The sequence below is a fragment of the Scyliorhinus canicula genome, chromosome 9 (genome assembly GCF_902713615.1).
Source record: "Scyliorhinus canicula chromosome 9, sScyCan1.1, whole genome shotgun sequence".
Taxonomy (NCBI): domain Eukaryota; kingdom Metazoa; phylum Chordata; class Chondrichthyes; order Carcharhiniformes; family Scyliorhinidae; genus Scyliorhinus; species Scyliorhinus canicula.
This window is the reverse complement of record NC_052154.1, coordinates 130,022,475-130,047,592: the sequence shown is the minus strand read 5'-3', so window position 1 is coordinate 130,047,592 and position 25,118 is coordinate 130,022,475. Positions and strand designations below refer to the sequence as shown.

The 25,118-nt window shown below is 44.1% G+C and overlaps 1 protein-coding gene across 5 annotated transcripts in view; it reads left to right on the top strand.

Annotated features, from left to right (window-relative positions):
- hps5 (HPS5 biogenesis of lysosomal organelles complex 2 subunit 2) overlaps positions 1 to 25,118 on the top strand; it is an 84,553-nt gene continuing 59,435 nt past the window's right edge. For 3 of the 5 annotated variants that reach the window (XM_038807585.1, XM_038807583.1, XM_038807587.1), the window contains exons 1-7: positions 1 to 140; positions 7,216 to 7,423; positions 10,921 to 11,031; positions 12,278 to 12,342; positions 14,258 to 14,450; positions 17,793 to 17,923; positions 22,062 to 22,277. In XM_038807585.1, the coding sequence (XP_038663513.1) occupies positions 7,319 to 7,423; positions 10,921 to 11,031; positions 12,278 to 12,342; positions 14,258 to 14,450; positions 17,793 to 17,923; positions 22,062 to 22,277 (821 nt within the window). In that variant the 5' untranslated portion in view covers positions 1 to 140; positions 7,216 to 7,318. The remainder of the gene's footprint in view (positions 141 to 7,215; positions 7,424 to 10,920; positions 11,032 to 12,277; positions 12,343 to 14,257; positions 14,451 to 17,792; positions 17,924 to 22,061; positions 22,278 to 25,118) is intronic. The other 2 variants (XM_038807584.1, XM_038807586.1) reach the window with 2 other exon arrangements.

The following is a 25,118-nucleotide window of genomic DNA, read 5'->3' as shown; positions in this document are numbered from 1 at the left end:
GGGGCCTGGCTGGGGAAGTCCGCGGATTGGGGCGGGCCTTAAATCGGGTTTGAGTGGCCGCTCAGAGTCAGGAGGTTCGGCAGTGATGAGCGGTCCGGTCGGAGTCAGGAGGCTCGGGGTGATTTGCGGCCCTCTTTCAGGTAGAAGCGGCCTTGGGGCCGGTATAGTTGGGCCGGGAGGTGGTCACCGTGCCTGGCTCGGTAGGAACCCTCCCGGGGAAGTTGTGCCTGTTTGCCGGACCCGCGGCCTTTTCATCACCCCCCACCCCACCCCAAAATCTGTCCCACCCCCACATCCCAACCGCCAGCACCAGGCGTCTGCCCATCCCTCCTTGTTCCCAGGTATCCGTCCCGCTGCCAGGTACCCGCCCCCCTTCTCCCGCTGCCAGGTACCCGCCCCCCTTCTCCCGCTGCCAGGTACCCGCCCCCCTTCTCCAGCTGCCAGGTACCCGCCCCCCTTCTGCCGCTGCCAGGTGTCCGCCCCCCTGCTCCCGCTGCCAGGTACCCGCCCCCCTGCTCCCGCTGCTAGGTGTCCGCCCCCCTTCTCCAGCTGCCAGGTACCCGCCCCCCTGCTCCCGCTGCCAGGTGTCCACCCCCCTGCTCCCGCTGCCAGGTGTCCGCCCCCCTTCTCCCGCTGCCAGGTGTCCGCCCCCCTGCTCCAGGTGTCCACCACCCTGCTCCCACTGCCAGGTGTCCGCCCCCCTGCTCCCGCTGCCAGGTGACCGCCCCCCTGCTCCCGCTGCCAGGTGTCCGCCCCCCTGCTCCCGCTGCCAGGTGTCCGCCCCCCTGCTCCAGGTGTCCGCCCCCCTGCTCCCGCTGCCAGGTGTCCGCCCCCCTGCTCCCGCTGCCAGGTGTCCGCCCCCCTGCTCCCGCTGCCAGGTGTCCGCTCCCGCTGCCAGGTGTCCGCCCCCCTGCTCCCGCTGCCAGGTGTCCGCCCCCCTGCTCTCGCTGCCAGGTGTCCGCCCCCCTGCTCCCGCTGCCAGGTGTCCGCCCCCCTGCTCCCGCTGCCAGGTGTCCGCCCCCCTGCTCCCGCTGCCAGGTGTCCGCCCCCCTGCTCCCGCTGCCAGGTGTCCGCCCCCCTGCTCCCGCTGCCAGGTGTCCGCCCCCCTGCTCCCGCTGCCAGGTGTCCACCCCCCTGCTCCAGGTGTCGGTCCCGCTGCCAGGTGTCGGTCCCGCTGCCAGGTGTTGTCCCCCCAGCTCCAGGTGTCCATCCCCCTGCTCCCGCTGCCAGGTGCCGGCCCCCCTGCTCCCGCTGCCAGGTGTCCGTCCTGCTCCACAAAGTGCCAGGTGTCCGTCCCTTTTCCCCCTCCTCCTGATGTCTGGTGACCATCCTCCTGCTCCCGGTGACAGGTGACCGTCCTCCTGCTCCTGGTGCCAGGTGTCCATCCCCCTCCTCCTGCTCCCAGTGCCAGGTGGGCGCCCACTGTGTCTGGCATGTGGCCCATCCCCTCGTACCAGCTAACGTCCCCCCACCCTTCTCTTATACCTGCTGTTCCCATCTGCTCCCCATTCCCAGGTGGGAATCCCAACCCTCTACATTTACCCTGGGTGTGTGTGTCTGTGCAGTCACCAGCTGTCAGATATTCCTTTAGCTCCTCCCTTGTAATATATCCAACCTAATCACTGTGGGATATCCGGCCTTCTTAACTCTCAGTGGATATTCCACTCTCTCCTTCACCAGCGGTGGGATTTAATTTCTCTTTGTTCAACTGTCAGCCATCCCATTCTTGGTCATTGATTTTGGGGTATATCCAGGCTTGAAATTGACTTGTAATATTATATATCATCATGCTCACTTACTCTCCCTCTGCTGCAATGTGTATCATATTTTGCCACTCTTCCTGTCTATGTGGTTATTGTGATTGTTCCCACACTGTGCTTGTTGGTTTTTAATTTTGTCTGACGATGGGTATTATTATTTCCCTTTTAGCTGGTGTGCTTGGTTGGTGTTAGCTGCATTTGCCAATTTGGTTTATTAAAACTTCTGCTGGTTCATTGGACACCTTGGGGCAATGTTGGATCAGCTGCTGGGGGCCTGCATAGGACTGGTTTTATAGTAAGAAGTCTTACAACACCAGGTTAAAGTCCAACAGGTTTGTTTCAAACACGAGCTTTCGGAGCGCAGCTTCTTCCTCAGGTGAATGGAGAGGTATGTTCCAGAAACATTTATATAGACAAAGTCAGAGATGCTGGACAATGCTTGGAATGCGAGCATTTGCAGGTAATCAAATCATTACAGATCCAGGGAGAGGGATAATCACAGGTTAAAGAGATGTGAATTGTCTCATGCCAGAACAGTTGGTAGGATTTTGCAAGTCCAGGCCAGATGGTGGGGGGTGGATGTAATGCGACATGAATCCAAGATCCCTGTTGAGGCCGCACTCATGCGTGTGGAACTTAGCTATAAGTCCAAGCATTGTCCAGCATCTCTGACTTTGTCTATATAAATGTTTCTGGAACATACCTCTCCATTCACCTGAGGAAGGAGCTGCGTTCCGAAAGCTCGTGTTTGAAACAAACCTGTTGGACTTTAACCTGGTGTTGTAAGACTTCTTACTGTGCTCACCCCAGTCCAACGGCGGCATCTCCACATCATGTGTTATTTTATGTTAGTCAGTTTTTACAGTGCGATAATATTTAACACCCATCTCATTGCAAAGCTGTGAGGATGCAAGCTGTGTAACCAGTATGAGGAAGAAAATGGATGTCACATGCAGCTGCTGTAGAAGCCAAAATTAGTCTCAAAAGGGCTTTTCACATCTACCAATTACTCTTCTAAAATGAGAATCATAAGACCCTGTTACCCAGAACCTCAAGTCACATGAATATGGCAGACAAGGAAGGGCAGTTGGTCCCAAAACATATTCCATACAATGATGCTTCAACTGAGCATCAGCATTCCAATGTGATCCCCCCTTTCCTTTCAATGTAAAAGGACAGCATTTTTAAAAAATGCCAATATATGCCATAGGCTCTGAAGTAGGCTGCTCTGCCGTTCAACACGATCATGACTGAATTGATATGATAATCCTCAACTCCACTTTACCGCCTTAACGTTAGAGAGGAGAAGGCTGAGAGGTGACTTAATAGAGACATATAAGATAGTCAGAGGGTTAGATAGGGTGGACAGTGAGAGTCTCTTTCCTCGGATGGTGATAACCAACACGAGGGGACATAGCTTTAAATTGAGGGGTGGTAGATATAGGACAGATGTCCGAGGCAGTTTCTTTACTCGGAGAGTAGTAGGGGTGTGGAACGCCCTGCCTGCAACAGTAGTAGACTCGCCAACTTTAAGGGCATTTAAGTGGTCACTGGATAGACATATGGATGAAAATGGAATAGTGTAGGTCAGATAGGGTTCAGATGGTTTCACAGGTCGGCGCAACATCGAGGGCCGAAGGGCCCGTACTGCGCTGGAATGTTCTATGTTCTAACCCTTGATTCCCTTATTTAGTAAAAATCTGCCTATCTCAGCCTTGTGTACACTGAAAAACCCAGCCTCCACAACATTCTGTGGTAAAGAATTCCACGGATTCACTACTCTCATCTCTGACTTAAATGGGTAGATTTAATTTTACCCTAATCGGAGATTATACCATCTGGTCCTACACCTTCCCACAAGGGGCAACCTCCTCTCAGCATGTCAAACCCCCTGAGAATCCTTTATGTCACAATAAGGTTACCAGTCATTCTTCTAAACTCCAATGAGTACAGCTCAACCTGTGGTTAGCACTGTAGCTTCACAGCTCCAGGTTCGATTCCCGCCTGGTCACTATCTGTACGGAGTCTGCACATTCTCCCTGTGTCTGTGTGGGTTTCCTCCCACAAGTCTCGAAAGACGTGCTGTTAGGTAATTTGGACATTCTGAATTCTCCCTGTGTACCCGAACAGGCGGCGGAATGTGGCGACTAGGTTTTTCACAGTAACCTCATTGCAATGTAAGCCTACTTGTGGCAATAAAGATTATTATTATAATACCTACTCAATCTATCCTCGTGAGAAAATGGGCGGCACGGTAGCATTGTGGATAGCACAATTGCTTCACAGCTCCAGGGTCCCAGGTTCGATTCCGGCTTGGGTCACTGTCTATGCGGAGTCTGCACATCCTCCCCGTGTGTGCGGGATTTCCTCCGGGTGCTCCGGTTTCCTCCCACAGTCCAAAGATGCACAGGTTAGGTGGATTGGCCATGATAAATTGCCCTTAGTGTCCAAAATTGCTCTTAGTGTTGGGTGGGGTTACTGGGTTATGGGGATAGGGTGGAGGTGTGGACCTTGGGTAGGATGCTCTTTCCAAGAGCCGGTGCAGACACGATGGGCCGAATGGCCTCCTTCTGCACTGTAAATTCTATGAAAAATCCCTCCATACCCAGGATCAACCTAGTGAACCTTCTCTGGACTGCCTCCAATTCCAGTATATCTTTCCTTAGATAAGGGGACCCAAAACTGTTCACAGTATTCCAGGTGTGGTCTAACTAGTGCAGGGGTGGGCAAACTTTTCCGTGCAAGGGCCACATTCAGAAATTCACAATTTTAAAGGGCCGCATAGTAAATTAATAGTCCCGGTTGTAACCAATTAGCGTGCGGCATATACCTCAGCGCTTCCCCCGGCGGCATCCTGCCTTTAGCCCTCTTTTTCTCTACTTTTCAAAAATGGCGCTTCACCCGGTTATGATTCTGGGCGCCTCATATAGAACATAGAACAGTACAGCACAGAACAGGCCCTTCGGCCCTCGATGTTGTGCCGAGCAATGATCACCCTACTCAAGTCAACGTATCCACCCTATACCAGTAACTCAACAGCCCCCCCAATTAACCTTATTTTAAAAAAAAAAAATTTTTTTTAATTAAAAAATTAAAAAAAAAAAAAAAAATTTTTTTTTTTTTTACGACTTTATCTTGGTGGGCCGCGGCCCGCGGGCCATAGTTTGCCCACCCCTGAACTAGTCCCTTGTACAATTTTTGTAAGACTTCCCAGTTTCTATACTCCACCATACCCTTTCAAATAAGGCCAACTTTGCATTTGCCTTCCCTCTTACTTGCTGAACCTACATGCTAGCTTTTTGTGATTTATGCACAAGGACCCCCCAAATCCCTCAGTGCTGCAGCTTGCTGTAGTCTTTCTCTATTTAAATAATATTCAGCTCCTTGATTCTTCCTCCCAAGGTACATAACTTCACATTGTCCTATATTATTTTCTATCTGCCAAGTTTTTGCCCTGTACTCAACCTGTCTATTTCCCTCTGTAGACTATTTTTGTGTCATCCTCACCACTTTACCTTCCCATCTATTTTTGTGTCATCTGCAAAATATATATTGTGAATAATTGTGGGACAAATTAAATAATTTAGGGTAAAATTAAATCTGGAATTTCCTCTCTAATCCCGAGGCTGATCAAAGCGGCTCCAGGAGTTTTGCTTATATACTCCTTTTTACATGCTGTGAAAGCACTAAATATAGGAAATATCTAGCTGTTTGTTGAATGTGTGCACCAGATTAGCACTTGCTGCACAAACTGGCAACTTGTTCCAAAGGTCAAGAATGACCCCCTGGAAAACAAACTCCAAAACATCTCATCTATTCTATGTTTACAAAACTTAGTATGGGCACCACAGTTGACCTGTTTACGTCATTGTCATCCTCACAAGACTTATCAATGCTATGCTTATTTTATCTATACTCTCACAGCACTGATCATGAGCCTTTAGACTCGAGATTTATTATACCCAAGTTTCTTTCCGACTCCGACTTTTGTTCAGAGCCCTGCATAGTATTCTTGGTGTTAGCCCTATACATGTGCGTAACACTACATTTATCGATTTTAAATGCCACCTGCCAGATGTGGCTCCAGATATGTGCCGCCACATCTGGATCTGATTTTAGCCTTTTTCACAGAAGAATTGCTGATGGGTGATATTCACAACACTTTCATGCAGGTGATTAATAAAGATTGTGAAGAGCAGTAGAACTGACATTGATCCCTTTAGGGCTCCACTAATGACTACACACACAACTACGGCCAATAATAACAATTTTCTACTTCGGAGAACGTAAATAATTCCTTATTCAATACAAGATCAGCCTGCCATTCCACAAAATTCCACCTTATTAAATAGGATATTAAAGCTGGGAATCTAAATTTGGATGTATCTGATCCATACCTGACTGCTTTGTCAATGATGCTGGGGTTCGACATTCCAAGCTCCTGTTGCATTCCCTGTGCTCCAACTGCATTCACTGCGTGTTATTTTAACTTTTGCCAATAATGTAACTTTATGGAAAGGTGGGGAATTGTGCAATTGGTGACCAGTTCAACATCACTTGGTTGACACTGAAACCAAAAATTGAAAGTACATGAATACTGATGTCTGAATCGGCAAAATTTATCTCTGCACACATACCAGGATAGTGAGTGCTCTGTTCTTGCAAGCCCTATTGCATGGGCATGCCTGCCTGTAGCTGCTACCAGGGGTGTTGCTGTCATTGAATGTCACACTGCTCTGTGACTTTCCATGACTATGGAGCTTATACAGTCCCAGACTCGTCATAGGTGCCTGGCCATGTGCCTTACTAAGCATCACAACTTGGGTGTACCACACAGTTCACTGGTCTCCCCCTTTTGAGCCATTATTCTACTAATTTGCTCAGATTTTCTTCCTCTTCTGCCGTTTCCATTTGTTGTGCACTTCAAAGATGCGTCCCTGCACAACACCAGCCAAAGCTGATGGGCCCCTTGCTTAGGTTTTGCACAATTGCTGAGTTGAGATCCAGGTTATGGCTGCTGGTGTGCAGAACTAGCAACGTAAGAGTTGGAGAGTTATGAGACACCAATTTTCCCTACTCACACCCCTTCTGATTTGGGTGTCTAGCAGGGGACTAACGGCACTAGCCATCTCAAATATCACCCATATACCCTTTCCCTGGGACATGAGTATTTATGTGCTTGTGATTGGAAGTTGTAGGTTTATCGATTTGTATACTCCTGACTGGGAATGGGGTGCTATTCCTTTCCAGTTTGGGAGCTGGGGCGAATGCCATTCATGCCCTCCTTCAATTTTGCTACTTTCTCTGTGAGCATGAGCGAGCAATAGCAATTTTTGCACATTTTGAAACAATCATGTCTGACATATTGTAAAATTGCATTATTCTGGAGACGGAGTAGATGTTCTGACTAAAGTCAAATTGGTTACAAGTTATTGTGTCTGTTTACTATCCACAGTATGAACATGAAGTATCCATAAGAGACTGTGAACAAGATTGCAGAGGTTGTAAATCGTATCTTTTGCCAGTTTTGTTACTTCCAATTTTTGTGCACCGTTGCCATGTCACTGCCAATGATCCCAGAGTCATGTACCCATGTCCTGGCTGAGCTGGACTCACTGGATCCCCTATTATCTGCTCTCCGGTTAGATTCAAGCAGATTGAAGGTGAGTGAGAGAAGGACACCGTCCTCCCATTAAATGAAAGGGCTGATGTTTTATATTTTCATGGGACGGAAATTGGTGATTATGTCGATCTAGGTTGAAGCTGTGTTTTACTGATCAGATTGTTGGGTAATGCAGTGATCTGTTTTGTGTTGCTAAAGCTCTGGGTTTTTGTCACGAGTGACTGTCAGGAAAAATGGGAATTGTTGCGGCAGCATTTCATATCAACTCCACAGGTGCAATAGTTTGCAACTACCTTTAGATCCGATACTCTGGGTCCGTGAAATAATTCACCTGCAGTGACAGCAAAGTAGCAAAGTGCTCTTCTTACAGATAAAGATGAGTCTGTACCCCTCTGTAGAAGTAGAAGGGTGGGATGCTGAACTGAACACACTAATTGCTATTGGTGCTCATGAATCTTGCAGCCTCCTTTTACAAGTAAAGGTATGGAGTGTACCATACTCCCCCTGTAAAAGATTGTGATATGGAAAGGAGAGAAAACGGGTCCATTTTCTGATTGGTGAGATGTGACAGGTGGTAACTCCGAATGACCTGTCCTGGGGCATGAGCTCATCATCATTTATATTATAAATGCTTATGTCTCTTAATGCTTTTAAGTTTATATATCCATTATTGCAGGTGACTCTTAAGTTAGGTGATACAAAAGTTGCAGGAATGGGAGTAGCAAGTTATGGTGGAATGTAGGCAAGTTAATGAGCAAAACTGGCAGATGTCTGGAAGTTTGAAGTTATCCATTTTGAATCTGAAAAGACGATTAGAATATTAATTGGGGAGCTGGGGGTCAACAGGATTTGGGAGTCTGTGTACATGGATCACTAAAAGCTAGTGCAGAGGTATAAATAATCAAAAAGGCAAAAGAAATCTGTGCCTTTATCTCAATGGGACTTGCATACAAAGCGATGAACATAATGCTTCAGTTGTACAGAGCCCTGGTCACATTCCATACGAAATAGGAGCACAAGTTAGGCCATTTGGCCTTGTGAGCCTTCTCCACCATTCAATAAGATCATGGACGATCTGGTTGTTTCGAGTTCCACATGTCCATCTACCCCCGACAACCTTAGTTTCTTGATTGATAAGGGAATCAACCTACTCCAGCCTCAAAAATATCTATCTCCACAGCCTTTTGAGGCCGAGAGTTCCAAAGTCGCACAACCCTCAGAGAGAAGACATTTCTCCTATAAGGACAACGCCTAATTTTAAAACAGTTCCCCCTAATTTTGGACACACACAAGAGGAAATATCCTTTCCACATCTACCTTTTCAAGAGCATTCAGAATCTTATATACTTCAATCAAGTAACTCCTAGAATCATAGAATTTATAGTGCAGATGGAGACCAATAGAATTTATAGTGCAGAAGGAGACTATTTGGCCATCAAGTCTGCACCGGTCCTTGGAAAGAGCACCCTATTTAAGCGCTTGCCGCCACCCTATGCCAGTAACCCCACCTAACGTTTCTGGACATTATGGGCAATTTAACATGGTCAATCCACCTAACCTGCACATCTTTGGACTGTGGGAGTGTTTCCTGTGGGAGTGCGCCATGTTTCCTGCGTGGAGGAAACCCATGCAGACACGGGGAGAAAGTGATTCTCCAGGTCTTTCACCTTCTCCCTCAGCCTCTTCTGGCTTTTCCGCATCACTCCCAGCTCCGTTGCCAACGAGGCCATCTGCTCCTCATACTCCCCCACCACCTCCTCCACTCTCTGGATCACCCTGCCCTGGGACCCCGTCCTCTGCTCCACTCGCTTAATCCCAGATCTCAGCACCTCCACCACCTTGGCCAGGCTTTCCAGGGCCTCTTTCCCTTGCTGCTGGAACTTGTTCTTCAAGAACTCCGAGCACTGGGCGGGCAGCGCACCCCTCTGCCATCTTTACTGTGGCGCGCCATCAAAACGCTCCTGCTCCAACTTTCTTTCTTTCTCATGGCGCTCCTTGTCCGCTGATCCATACACCAGAGGAGTATTATCCTCGCTAGGCACTCCTGCACCTTTTGCTCTCAAGTACTACACCCATCGAGCGGGTAAAGACCGAAAAAAACCCTCTTGAGCTGGAGCCACCAAATGTGCGCCCACTCAATCCATGGCCGCCACTGGGTCATCTCTTTAGAATTTTTTATTATCGAAGAATATACTTATTCTGGGTATTCTGAAATATCCCCTTAAATGTCAACCACTGCTTCTTTGTTGACCAACCCCCTAGCCTAGTATCCTAGTTCACTTTAGCTAGCTCAGCTTTTATGCCCACATAGTCACCCTTATTTAAGTTTAATATACTAGTTTTAGACCCACTCTTCTCCCTTTCAAACTGGATATAAAATTCAATCATATAATGGCCATTGTTACCCAAGAATTTCTTTATTCTGAGGTCATTTGTTTATCCAGTCACATTATACAATAGCAAGTCTATTATGAACTGCTCTCTGGCTGGCTCCAGACATATTGTTCTAGGGGACTATCTCAAAAGCATTCTATGGACTCCTCATCCAGGCTATCACTGCCAGAGGATCTCACTGCCAGTTAATTTTTCCAGTTTATGTGTAGATTAGTCACCCATGATGATTGCTGTCCCTTTATCACAAGCACCTATATTATTTCTTATATACTTTGTCCGACATTGTGGTTATTTTTAGGGGGCCTGTGGACCATTCCGCCTACAATTCCATCCTGAATACAGAATTCAATTGGGCATGGATATCAGGAAAGATATATTGGGCTCTGTATTCCCTGTGTTCCCGTTCATTCATAAGAATGTTACCAAGCTTAAAAGATTAGAATTTAAGGGCAGGCCACGTAAATTTTGTTTCATTTCCTTGAGTTTAGAAGGTGATCTGATTGCGGTAATTAGAATATCAAGAGAATTAATAGGATTGCTGTGTTGAAATCATTTCTTTAAATGGGGGATTTCACAGCAAAATAACGTAATCCTAATCTTAAAACAGAGTAAAACCATTTAGAAGTAAGATCAGGATGCTTTTATAATCTTTATTGTCACAAATAGGCTTACAATAACACTGCAATGAAGCTACTGTGAAAAGCCCCTAGTTCCCACATTCTGGCGTCTGTTTCGGATACACAGAGGGAGAATTCAGAATGTCCAAATTACCTTGCAGCACGTCTTTCCGGACTTTTGTGGTGGTTTTAGGGGGGGTGTGGGGGGGGCTGGAGCACCGGAGGAACACCACGCAGACAGGGAGAACGTGCAGACTCCACACAGACAGTGACCCAAGTGGGAATTGAACCTGGGACTCTGGCGCTGTGAAGCAACATTGCTAACCACTGTGCTACTGTGCCACTGTGCCGCCCATCAAACTGATGGAAACTGGTTATAGACAGGATAGGTTTCCAAGAGTAAGTGGAGTGAGATTCTAATAGGGATCAGTTGGGAAGGGAGGGGGGTGGAAAGTGGAACGGTGACTTTGACATTGTGATGTGGAAATATTAAAATGTGGGTTTGACGAATCCTGTCTTTTCTCAGTGTACATGTTTGTCGGTGTGTCGGAAATGGCTGGCACTGGGCAGCTCCGCGGGTGGACTCCATCTCATTCAGAAAGAAGGCTGGAAACAGAGAGTCATGTTAACACACAAGGTGAGGACTGGAAAAGGTTGAACATTAAAAGCCTGTTGCACGGTCCTATTTTCTTAGGATATTGTATATGAGACACCAAATGCAAAAAATATTGAATGTTTGTGGATAATCTTGTAGAATACATTCCAACACTGCAAAGGCAAACTGGAATAATAGAACACTGAAGTATCTCATAGTTTGGTAACACTTGCATCGTTTTTACTGCTCTGATAGATTATTTATTAAAGGCAGTGCAGAGCTGTGCAGTTCTGGTTCTCAGTTTTTACTGCATTTGCTTGTTTTAAGGCCAGCAGTAGGGCCACTACAACTATCCTTGATCAATTAAAGAAACTAGTCTTCTTGCTCTTTGACACCGTGATGACTTCTGCTAGAAAATATTTTCTTGCATATGTAGGAAGACGTTATCAGACTGTAATGACCTCCATGGTTAAATAACCTGCCAATGTTCATTGTCTAGGTTCAAACATGAAGAATGGTTGCAGGTGAACTACTGTGACTATACTGTATCCCAACAAGTACGCATCAGGGTCAGAGCTTGTGCTCTCCTTTAAATATAGAAAACCAAAACTTCACTGTGGTCTGAGCAGATAATCTGGACTGATACTTCAGTGCAGTATCAAGACAGTGCTGTATTTCTGGAACTGTATTTTTGATGAGATGTTAAACTAAGAGCGAACCTGCTGAACGTCAAAGATTGATATTATTCAAAGAGTAAGGATTAGTATCCTGGTTAACATTCTTTCCTCAACTAAGTGGTGATTTAATTTATTTATCATTTGAGGAATCTTGCTGTGAGCAAATTGCCCACTGCGTTTGCGTGCTAAGCAGCAGTAACTGTTCAAAAGTGGTTAGTTTGAGCATTGAAGGGTTGATAAACTGCTATACAAACACAAGGTCATTCTTTCAAACAGGAGAAAAAAATGTGGCAAGTAAGAAAAATTACACCGGACTAGTTTGTAAATTTAGACCTTTCTTCAACTCTACCATTCTATTGACTTGGCCCGGCCTAAGGATTAGTTCTTGAGCAAAAAGTATTTTATGTTGATGTAGGTTCTGCTGTGTGTTCCTCTTTTCACCTTTCCCACTGCCTTAAGCAGCACTTTTACTCTGTCTACTGGAGAGCTACATGAGGGGTCAGTAGAGAAAACCAAATAATACAAATGCTTAAGGAAAGGTGAGGGCTTTTGAGAAGCTCTACATTGGCATCTGAATAATGTGGATGAATAATAAATCGTTTGTCATTCAGGAAGGCGCTCTCACTCACGTTGCTTGCTGTCAGCATGATGAGGACTATGTTGCTGTAGCAACTAGGTACGTATACTCAGTTTGACATTCTTCCTGTAGCCATCTTCATTACTTTACACTTTTATTTTCTTTACCCACTTTTTCAATCTAGATTTATTTTTCTTCCATATTTTTAGAGCACTTTCTTTTTATAAACATAAAGTGCCCAATTTTTTTCCAATTAAGGGGTAATTTAGCATGGCCAATCCACCCACCCTGTGCATCCTTGGGTTGTGGGGCAAGACCCACGCAGACAGGGAGAATGTGCAAAATCCACACGGACAGTGATCCAGAGGCTGGGATTGAACCTGGGTCCTTGGCGCCATGAGGCAGCAGTACTACCTACCATGCCTTCCCTTTCTTTCACTTTTGAAGGTGAGCCCTAGTTCCCCATGTCCAAGAAAGAATTTTAAGTTGCTTAACTGATATCCAGCTAAAATTTATAGCATGCCCAAGTAATCATTTTAGATTATATTTATTAAAAAAATTTTTTTTTTCTTAATTTAAAGTACCCAGTTCCTTTTTTTTCCAATCAAGGGGCAACCTAGCGTGGCCAATTGACCTACCCTGCATATCTTTGGGTTGTGGGGGTGAAACCCACGCAGACCCGGGGAGAACGTGCAAACTCCACATTGACAGTGACCCAGGGCTGGGATTCGAACCCGGGTCCTCAGCGTCGCAGTCCCAGTGCTAACCACTGCGCCACATGCCGCCCTTTTTAATTGAGAAATAACTACATTTACAGTGCTTGGATATGCCAGTACTGGTAACAGCATGATCTTTATAGTATATTTTAAGCTTATCTAGTTATTCAAGAACACAAGATAGGAGCAGTAGTAGACTCTGGCCCATCAAACCTGCTCCACCATTCAGTGCGATCATGGCTGATCTTGAGCTTCAACTTCACATTTCCACCCGCTTCCATATCCCTTAATTCCCTGAGAGACCAAAATTCTGCCTATCGCAGCCTTAAATATATTCACCGATGGCACATCCACAATCCTCTGGGTTAGAAATTCCAAAGGTTCACAACCTTTTGAGTGAAGAATTTTCTCCTCCTCTCAGTCCCAAATGTTTGTCTTCTTATCCTGAAAGTGTTCCCCTGTGTTTTAGATTCCCCAGCCACGGAACAACCTCTGCATCTACCCTGTAAAGCTCCTTAATCTTGTTTTGTTCAATGAGATCACCTCTCATTCTTTTCAATCCAGAAAATATAGACCCAATTTACTCACCCTCATCTGAGGACAACTCTCTCATTTCAGGGATGATAAACAGAGGCCATTTTCTTATATAATGGTTATTCGTTCCTCTCTTTCATCAACTACTAAAGCCAGCTGGTCTGATTAATTTCCTTGAAAGTTTTCAGCAACACTGATTTAAAATAAAATTGAGAAATTTCTTCAGAACAGTGATTGGAACCCAGTCAATTTAAATCTGTTTGAAGAGGAGATAAACCTGTCCAATATGCGTGAACAAATCATTAAAGTTATTTGAATTAAATGGCTTAACTCTTCTCTCTCCGGTTATTTGAATAGAACCCAGCTAAATCATCGAATTTTACAGCACAGAAGAGACTGTTCGGGTCACATTACCCGTGCCAGCTCTTTGGAAGAGTTATCCAATTTAGTATTTTAATGTCACTACAAATTGAAAGATATGACTCCATCACAGATGTTACCCTGTTTCGGAGAAAGAGAGACCTGTATAAAAGAAAATGTATGTGCTGAATGAGTGACTGAGATAGAGAGAACATCTTTGCAGGCAATATGAACATTGCTGGAGAGTGTCAGCAAGCATGCATGTTGCGACTGATTTATGCTGCAGAGACACATATTCTGCATACTGGGAATTGTCCACTACACAGGGAGATGTTGATCTCCATTAAATAAATCCCTTGGGTGACCAAGTCCTCATTATTTTTTTGGTTTGTTTCCTTGTTTAGCCAGGGGCATGTGATTGTGTGGGAGCTGCATCAGGAGCGTCGTGGGAAACCTGAGCGCATCTATGTGTCATCAGAACACAAAGGCAGACAGGTCACGGCTCTTTGCTGGGATAACTCTGCCCTCCGCGTCTTTGTGGGAGACAATCTGGGAAAAGTTTCTGGTCTGAAGGTTAATTCTTCAAAACAGGGAAAGGTCTGTGTTTTTCTTTTACGCCATGGTACTCCTATAATGTTGGAATGGAGTGGGATGCACAGCCCAAGATTATTGCTCACATTTCAAAAAGACTTATTGATGACTTTGATGGTAAATGCATGAAATAACTGAGCCATATGGACCAGCAGGCCATAAAGTTATCTTTGCTGTATGGTGGGTGGGGGCAGACGGTGGCACAGTGGTTAGCACTGCTGCATCACGACGCCGAGGACCCGGGTTTGATCCCGGCGCCGGGTCGCTGTCTGTGTGGAGTTTGCACATTCTCCCCGTGTCTGTGTGGGCCTCACCCCCATAACCCAAAGATGTACAGGGTAGGTGGATTGGCCAAGCTAAATTGCCCCTTAATTGGAAAAAAAAGAATTGGGTACTCTAAATTTATAAAAAAAACCTTTGCTGTGTGGTGCTCCAGTTGACCCCAACGCCTGAGATAGGGAGAAAAAAATAAGTTGGGGGTTCTGGATTGTTATCCAGTGACTCCTGCAGAAACACGTGTATGTGGACGTACATGAAGGGAGATTAGATTAAGTTATGTGTCAGTTCCAGTTTGAAGAGCCTGCCGGCATTTGCTATTGAGGCTTATTGAACTATGGCTACTTGAGTAAGCTTTGGAGGGTACAGAACCTGCCTGTCAAATAGTATTCTGGGTTCGAGAGAAGCAGTGGAGAAAAAAAAAACTGCTAATATGTAAACTGGCAGCAGTTGGACACTAATATACTGGAGTTTGGTATAGCCTTACAGATGACAGGGTGGGAATCATTGGGTTGGGCTAAGCATGATTGGGTTTAGATTAGACTGTACCACGTGTTAATGTATAAGACAGTGATTGGCATTTGAGCATCCTGATTAATGGAAAATAGGCAGTTGGGTGTATGTGGTGAACCGGTACATTGAATGTATGCCAGTGCATTTGGAGGGCATTTGCAAGGATGCGTGAGCACAAAGTTATTGGTGAAGTGCTGAATTTTGCCAGTGTGATCTGCAAATGTTGCTGTGATTTCTACTGATTTGCATTCCATTTTTAAATTCAGAAACCTAGGTGAAGGGAAAAAACACAATGCAGGATGCTGCAAAGGTTGAAATAAATGTAATCGAGGGAACAATTGAAATAGTAGTGATTATTATTTTGACTCTTTTTTTTTAGTGATTAGGCCAATGACCAGCTTAACTCTGAAAGTAAGAAGAAACATTTTGAGGGAGGCGAGGAGGTTTACCAATAGTATATGAGAGATGTGCAAATTAGTAGAAATGACACTCCACTACCTTGGAGAGAGGCTGGAGATGAGAAAAGGAATGGTTATTGGGCCATGAACCTGTTCTAAACTTTATATTCCGAAAGATGTGATGAATGGAAGACTTTAGGAATATTAGCTTCTAAATATTGGGGCAATTTAAGGGTTAAAAGTTTTGGGTTATAATGTGGTCTTGTTTTTAAAATGATTGTATTATGCAAGCCCTGGGCGCTTTTGGGAACTAGAAGATGAAAATGACCAGAGGAATGTGGTTTTCAGCCTTGGTTAATGTACTAATGTTTGACTGGGGAAAGTTCCTCCGGAGTTGATGTACTTTCATCCTGGAGAGTTAAGTTGTTTTTCAGCTTGGGGCGATGATGTCATTGCTGGGTGGAGCTAAGGGATGCAGAGAGACATTTTGGAACGGTTTTGGAGAAAAGTTGAAGTTTGATCTGTTGACACTGAGTCCACAATTCTCTCACAGTAGGATAGTTGTTTAAAAAAGAGTAATATTTAAAGCAGAACAGTCTTATCTGAGGACAAGGAAGAAGCTGAAACGTGTCAGGTGAACCAGTTTTTTTGAAGATATTCAGCCAGAATCTGAAGGGGTTTTAACAGGAGCCATATCTGTTCTGTAAAGCAAGTATTACTCTATGCCATGTTGATTTTAAGATGGATTGAGAATTGTATGTTTATTTTCTTGTTGTTTAATGGGGAATTGAGTAATGGTGTTTAAAGTACGAACGGGATATGGCGCTCGACTCATTGATCGACAGTTCCACCGCGCCACAGCAAAAAACCGCACCGACCTCCTCAGAAGACAAACACGGGACACCACTGACAGAGTACCCTTCGTCGTCCAGTACTTTCCTGGGGCGGAGAAACTACGACATCTTCTTCGCAGCCTCCAACACATCATCAGCGAGGATGGACATCTTACCAAGGTCATCCCCACACCCCCACTACTGGCCTTCAAACAACCGCGCAACCTCAAACAAACCATTGTTTGCAGCAAATTACCCAGCCTTCAGAACAGCAACCACAACACCACAAAACCCTGCCAGGGTAATCTCTGCAAGACATGCCAGATCATCGACATGGACACCACCATTACACGTGGAAACACCACCCACCAGGTACGCGGCGCATACTCGTGCGACTCGACCAATGTAGTCTACCTCATACGCTGCAGGAAAGGATGTCCCGAAGCGTGGTACATTGGCGAGACCATGCAGACACTGCGACAACGAATAAACGGGCATCGTGCGACTATCAACAGGCAGGACTGTTCCCTTCCAGTTGGGGAACACTTCAGCAGTCAAGGACATTCAGCCTCTGATCTCCAGGTCAGCATTCTACAAGGAGGCCTTCAGGAGACGCGACAACGCAAAATTGCTGAGCAAAAACTTATAGCTAAGTTCCGCACGCATGAATGCGGACTCAACCGGGATCTGGGATTCATGTCGCATTACATTCGGCCCCCACCAACAAGCCTGGACTTGCAGAGGCCTACCGACTGAACTGGCTTGGGACAATTCACACCTCTTTAACCTGGAGTTACCTCTCTCTCTGCATCTTTGATGATTTGATTGCCTGCAGGTGCTCGCATTCCGGGGCATCTCTGACTGTGTCTATATAAACATTTCTGGAACAAGCCTCTCCATTCACCTGAAGAAGGAGCCGTGCTCCGAAAGCTCGTGTTTGAAACAAACCTGTTGGACTTTAACCTGGTGTTGTAAGACTTCTTACTGTGCTCACCCCAGTCCAACGCCGGCATCTCCACATCGTGTTTAAAGGGTAATTGTAAGATGTTCTTTTCAGGTGTGAAGTTAAAGAGTTTAATATTGTATTCCTAATGAAGATTTGTTTTAAAAATATCAAATCCCTATGTCTTTGTGTAATCACTCCTAGAACAAATCATTCTTTCCACGCAGTCTTACAAATAAACTAAAATATTGGGGTTTTGGACCAGTATCCTATGCACTGTTGGGGTCTGGTTGGGGATTATAATAAAGAGTACTCAGGGTGCAAGACTTGGTGGTGCAAGGGCTATGTAGATCTGCTTTACTGATTGCTTTCAATTCTGCCTCAGGCTGCTGCATTTGTGATGTTTCCAGTTCAGGTGATTACAACAGTGGACTCAAGAGTGGTGCAACTTGACTATCTAGATGGAAGATTGTTGGTCTCATCTCTCACTCGCTGCTATCTGTGTGACACCGACAGGTATTTGCCAATATCCTACATACTTTCACACTTCTGCATTGTACTTCTGGGTTCTTGTCCTTGAACATGAAATATACCTGCAGATTACCTCTGTTAAGATTGCTGGAGGTGAGGCCCTGCTGTCTTCACCATTCACCTCTAACTGTCTTCCTCTAGTATATGGCAGGTCGCTGGCTGGATTTGCAGGGGGTGCATATTATAGGAAACCAGTTTGATGGATATAACTGGAGCCAATCTTTACACACTTTTATAAACATTTATTTACACAGTTACAAATTACAAGTAAGTACCTCCTAACCCCAACAACCAGTGTGAAGCCAGTATCTATTTTCAAGGGCACAAATAACTTCTAGGATAATGCCTACCTTCTGCTTACAATTAAACACAATTAATATATAACTAACAGTGAATTGGTCAATTTGCAGATGATCTGATGGATAAACTGTTGTTGCGCTTGTTCTTGCCAATGGGAATGAAGGTGATACCAAGGAGAAGAATGGCAGAACAATTGACAGTGTATTTTTGCTGGGAGATTTCAACTATCCCGGTCACTTTACCAGCCTTTTCTTTTAAAAATAAAGTTTTCCCCAACCTGTACCCCATCACCAGTTTTCTCTCCAGGCAGTCCTGATTCCTGTTCTAATACATTTCATGAGTGCCATTCAGCTGTCTCTGCTTCATCTAGATGGCCATTCTTCACATGTAAACCTATGTAGTTAATGCTGGAGGCTGTTTGACCATCAGAGGCTGAGCTTGTCCTTACCTTATGATACACTGGTTATGTTATATTTCTTTATTACCACAATGAGAAAAGGTATGGAGGTGCCCACACACTGGCTTCTGGTAAAACATGATGAGAGGCTTATTAAGAGGTGTTGCTCATACAATCGAAAATGGTCATCTGTCTAAAGCCCTTGCAAACACCCTGCTGTCGTCATGACACATCAAGTGACGCTTAACCAGCAGGAATGCATTCTCTGATGTGCAACACTCCTCTTTCTTTACTTCATTAGTGCAATGACAACAATTAGCATTTATACAATAGATCCCCTTGTGTATTATTTCTATACATATATATAATTCTGTGGTGGATGTCTCTTCCCTTTGGTAGAATTTGTCGTTCTTGAACTTGGCTATTTGAGACCTCAGAGATGTCCTTATTTCTTCTCTGTACATGGTATTTCTTTGGTAGTTATTTCAGAATATGTCACGATAGGTATTGAAAAGTCCTCAGAAACAGAATCTGGACTTGTCACTGTCTCTCGTCTCTGTTTAAAAGTATAGCTCTCTAAAATTTCTGAAGGAAGAACCTCTCTAGAAGTTTCTGCGTACTCACTTTGTGCAGAAAGTAACTGTTTGGCATGACATTGCTAAACTCTTTGATCATCAGTCTGTATGATGTATGAGTCTTTGCTTGGATCATAGCTGGTGAACATATCTCGTTGGTGGTGTAGCCCCTAGCTATCATTCTCTCTCCCTGGTTGAATACTCGCTCTTTAAAGTTCTTCTCCCTCCTTGCAATTTGTGTTAGTTGTTGTCATTTGGCAATCTCTGAAGTATCAGGTGGAGTTAACAAATCAAACTGTTTTCGTAGTTTCTTCTTAAGCAACAGCATTGCCGATGAACTGTGCATGGTAATATGTACAGTGTTCCAGGTAGATAATAGGAATTTGTTTACTCTTGCCAATGTCCCCATGTTCTTTGACACTTTGGTAGAAGGCTAAAGCGTCCGCCAAATCCATGCATTGCTGGATGATGTGGAGCTGACTTGATGCGGTGTATGCCGTTCCCTTTCAAGTAGTCCTCTGTCTTTCGAAGTAAACTGCGTACCATTATCACTAACAATCTGCTCTGGTCCAAATCTTGTGAATATTTCACCTAGTTTTGCAGTGGTCTGCTCAGTTGTCGTGGACTTCGTTATCGTGACTTCTGGCCATTTCAGGGTTGCTTCACAATCACTAAGAACGTGACCCTTCAATGGGCCAGCATAATCGATGTGTATTCTCTGTCGTCGGCCATTCCCATGGATCTAATGGTTGTAATGGTGGAGTGTTCCTTAGTTTTGCACAGGACTGACATTGCCCAACTGTATCTCCAGTTTGAGCGTCTAACCCTGGCCACCAAAAATAACTGCGTGCCAATCCTCACCACACCAGGATGTCCCTCGTGCAATTAGTCAAGGATTTTACTACGCAAGCACGGAATAAAAATCACACAATTCCCTGTAATAGAATTCCATTCTGCACTTTCAACTCAAGCCTTTGTGTAATGTAGGGCTTGAGGTCTGAATTTTAATTGTGAACATGTCACGGTGTTCCTTTTTGGACCATGTCTATTGTATATCTTTGAACTTGAGATGAAGTCACTGGTATACTATCCACGAGCAAGAAATCAAAAATATTTTAATTTATTTTTTAAATGTTTCCAATTAAGGGGTAATTCAGCGTGGCAAATCCACCTACTTTGCACATTTTGTGTTGTAGGGGTGAGATCCATGCAGACACTGGTGAGAATGTGCAAACTGTACATGGACAATGACCTGGGGCTGGGATCGAAACGGGTCCTCAGTGCTGTGAAGCAGCAGTGCTAACCACTGCTCCACCGTGCCGCCCCAGAAATACAAACTGTTGACAAAATGTTCTTCAAAATGACTTTTAATGGCAAGCATCAGCATTTGCATGCTGCTCTGACTTGCGATATTGGACATCGTAAGTTTGTGCCGACAATATCAAAGACTATTTTTACAATCTATTAGCTACCAAAGAAGGAATACCTTTATACAGCCCAAAGATTGTAGTCAAGGGTCGATGATCTGTCAAAAGAAAATGACTGGAGTTTGCACCCAAAAAGGATGTGCAAGTATACCTGAGCCCAACACACCTTGTTTTAGTCCAGTATCCCTCTGTGGTGACATGGTTGCACCGTTGCAGCTTTGTTTCTTGTGGTATCAAGTTTGGTGATCTTCGCTCCAGCCCCACCTGTGAAGCTTCTCTTGTTGCTAGCTCCATAGAAATGGCAGCTTCTACAGCAGCTTTTAGAGTTAAATCACGTACAGAGCAGCTTCTTATGAATAGCTTCACTGCGGAGTCCACAGTGTGTGATCATGTATGTGATTCTCCTGCCTCAATCCTCGTTGCCAGTTTTCTCTTCTGTTATATTTCTTTGTTGCCGCAAAGAGAAAAGGTATGAAGGTGTGTGTTCTTGTAAAACACAAAGAGAGGTTTATTCAGAGATGTTACTCATACAATCAAAGATGGTGATATGTTAAAGTGTGCGCAGACACTGCTGATGTGACTACACACCTAACCAGCAGGAATGTATTCTCTGAAACATAACAGATAACTACACTTTTTAGCAAAGTTAATAGATTAGTGCTCAAAAGGCTTACCAATTTTCTAATCCTCACCCCTAATCTAAGAACACAGGCTAATTGTGAAGCATTATTAACTCATTCTGAACACATCAGAAATTGAACCAGGAATCTTTCTTGTCTGCAAGGCTTCAGTGCTATAGCAATCTTTATCTGTAACCAATGTTTGAGTGGATAGTCGCTCTACGTTGCCAATTGCTTAAGGTGGTTCATTGGAAGATCAACTGAAACTGCACCTTATACTTAAGAGGTTAGAGATTTTTAGTTTATAAAAATTCTAAAGATGTTTTTCATAAACAATAAGACTAAAAAAAGCTGAATAAATGTGGTTATTACCTCATGTTCTGACAATGTTGACTTTTACACTGCCAGGTGGATGCTGGACTGATCTCTCTTGCATTACAAATTCTCATCATTTGTCATATTGAGGGTCATGATCTGGTTCCAGTTTTCCTTTGCTGGAGAAGGCTGATTTTTGAAGCAGGACTGTCGTTGGTTACTGCATTAGCTCTGCCTCCACAAAGTATTTTATTGTACGCTCCAAGTTGAAGAAAAAAGAAAGCACAAAATAATTTTTTGATGTCAGACAAATGAGATATAAATTTGACTGCGTGGTGCTGCTATAAACTGATTAGACATGGTTACATGCCAATTTAGGGCTTGTAACTTTATTGGATGGATGAGGTTTACAATCATTACACAGTCAATAAAACCGCGAGGAATTTAGCATAATCAGATCAACTTTTTCAAATTCTTCTTGGATGGCAGAGAGAAGTTCTGGAAAATCGGGAACAAGGAGCGGGATGGAGAATTTGGAGCCTGTTTCTTACCAGGATCAAAGAATGTCGGATTCCCACAGCCTCTGATATTCTGTGCACGGCCTGGTTCACGTATGTGGGAGGTGAACTTTGAAGGGGAGGTACTGAGCACACACCAATTCAAACAGTTATTGGGATCACCTCCACTTCCCATCATCACTCACAGGTATCCAGCTGCATATATTTTAAGTGTCTCCTTCATTTGCTATCATTGCACATAAGAAAATAATAAATGTTCAGAGTGAGAAAAGGCCACCAGACCCAACCCTCTAGTATTCTAACCACCCTAGCCAGGCTTCCAGCTGTTTTTTGAATGTCTCTGCCTCTGACTCTACTACTTGATTATTTTACACATTTCTACTGGCTCCTGTATCGTGTTTTATGCTCCTTGTCATTGATCATCGAATAGCATTTGTCTTATTTATTCACTGCCACTACTGAAATTTCTGAAGTTCTCACTGACACAATTTCTTTTGTCTCCTTAGTTGTCTGTGATTCTGTTCTGTTATTCCTAACAGGGACAGATGTAGGCCATTTAGATCATGGCTGATCAGTACTTTAACTCCATTTATCTACTTTTCCTCCTCATCGCTTGATGCGATTGTGCAATTTAAAAAATCTGGTGATCTCAGTTTTGAGGATTTCAATTGATGTGATTCATCTTTTTGGGGGGTGATCATTTCAGATTTCCAGTCCTGTTTTGTGTGGGTAGAAAAAGGGCTTCCTGAAAACCATGACCTAATTTTCAAATTTCCCCTCCAGAAGAAATAGGTTATTTCTTTTTCCTGTACCGAAACCCTTAATCACGACTCAAATCTCAGAACAAAACTCAAGGGAATATAAGCCAAGTTTATGCAATTTCATTTGTGGTAGAAATTATGATGAATCCGCACAGTATTCCTTCCAAATACAATATAACTTATTTCTGGTTTGGTATCTAACATTGAAAACTGTACTCCAGATGGGGTCTGACGTGGCTCTGTACAACAGAAGCATTACTTACTCATTTCTGAATTCCAATCCCCTTTATAAAAAGGCAAGCAAACATTCCATTGGTCATTTCAATTATTTTTAATGTCTGATGCACTAGCTTATAGTAACTTATGTACATGGGACACCATTACTCCTCCACAGCTCTTAGTTTCTTATTGGAGAAAATACTATTTCAATATCTGCCAGAGTTTTGCCCATTTAATTTGTCTGTTTCTTCAATTACCTGCACTTTCCAACTTTTGCCATTGGTGAATTTCGATACAACTCTCTTGTCCTTCATCTGAATCATTAGTGCAAAATGGTGAAAAGTTGAGGCCTCAGTACAGATCCATGGGGAATGGAACTTGTCACATCTCTCCAGAGAACTACACCTTTACCCCTACTATCTGTCCCCTACCTCCCCATTAATGATCAATAATTGTCAAAGGATACCTGTAATTTTCAATTTTGCTAACAATCCTGTATGCAGGACCCTTTTCTGGAAGGCCATTGTGTCCTTTGACACTCCACTATCCCTCATGTTGGTGACCCCCTTCAAATCACAGATCAATAGAGGTTAGTCCTTTTTTTTTTAGGGCGGCATGGTAGCACGGTGGCTTTACGGCGCCAGGGACCAGTGTTCAATTCCCAGCTTGCGTCATTGTCTGAGTGGAGTCTGCACATTCTCCCCATGTCTGTGTGGGTTTCCTCCAGGTGCTCTGGTTTCCTTCCACAAGTCTCGAAAAATGAGCTTGTTAGGTGAATTACACACTCTGAATTCTCCCTCTGTGTACCCGAACATGCGCCGTAGTGTGGCGACTCAGGGATTTTCACAGTAACGTCATTATAGTGTTACTGTAAGCCTACGTGTGACACTAAAAAATTATTATTAATCACAAATGACCCAACCATCACAAATTCAGGTTGCCTTTCTTTGATGAACTGCCTAATTTGCGATGGCGCAAAAATAGATGGGAAGGCAAGTAGTCAGGATGATACAAAGAGTCTACAGAAGGATGTAGAATGGTTATGTAACTGGGCAAAAACTTGACAGATGGAATATACTGTAGGAAAATGTGAAGTTATGCACTTTAGGAGGAAGAATATTATTTAAATGGAGAAAGACTGCAGAAAGCTGCAGCACAGAGGGATTTGGGGTTCCTCGTGCATAAATCACAAGCTAGCATGCAAGTTCAGCAGATTATCAAGATGGCAAATGTAATGTTGGCTTTTATTTCAAAGGAAATGGAGTAGAAAAATAGGGGGGTCTTGCTAAAATGATACAAGGCAGTAGTTAGACCACACCTGGAAGACTATGAACAGTTTTCATCCCCCTATCTAAGGAAAGATAAACTGGCATTGGACACAATCCATAGAAGGTTTACTAGGTTGATCCCGGGTATGGAGGGATTTTCTTGAGGAGAGGTTGAGTAGGCTGGGACTGGAGTTTAGAAGATTGAGATGTGACCTTATTGCAACATATAGGATTCTCAGGGGGCTCGGCAGGGTAGATGCTGATAGGTTGTTTCCCCTTGCGGGAGAGTCGAGGATCAGAGTAAGGGGTCGTCCATTTAAGACAGAGATGAGGAAGAATTTCTTCTCTCGGAGGAATCTGTGGAATGTAGAGGCTGGGTCGTTAAATATATCCAAGGCTGAGATGGACAAATTTTCTATGTGTAAAGAAATTCAGGTTTATGGGGATAAGGCGAGAAAGTGGGGTTGAGGATTATTAGATCAGATCAGTCACGATCATGATCTCATTGAATGGCAGAGCAGGCCGAATGGTCCACTTCTACGCCTTATGGTCTTGTGATATCTACCCAAGTGCTCAATCACTGTTTCTCTGCCTTTGACAGAGTCTCTGCCTTTGATTAAATCAATTTAACTTACCCACAATTCTTAATGGGCTTCTGTCTTTCACTTCTTTTAAAAAAAAAAGTGCCATTTGATAGTTTCAATGTAAAGGCATAGTTCCTCAATCGTGGGGGTAATGTACAATTATGACTAGTATAATTGCAATTTCCTCATTTATTTT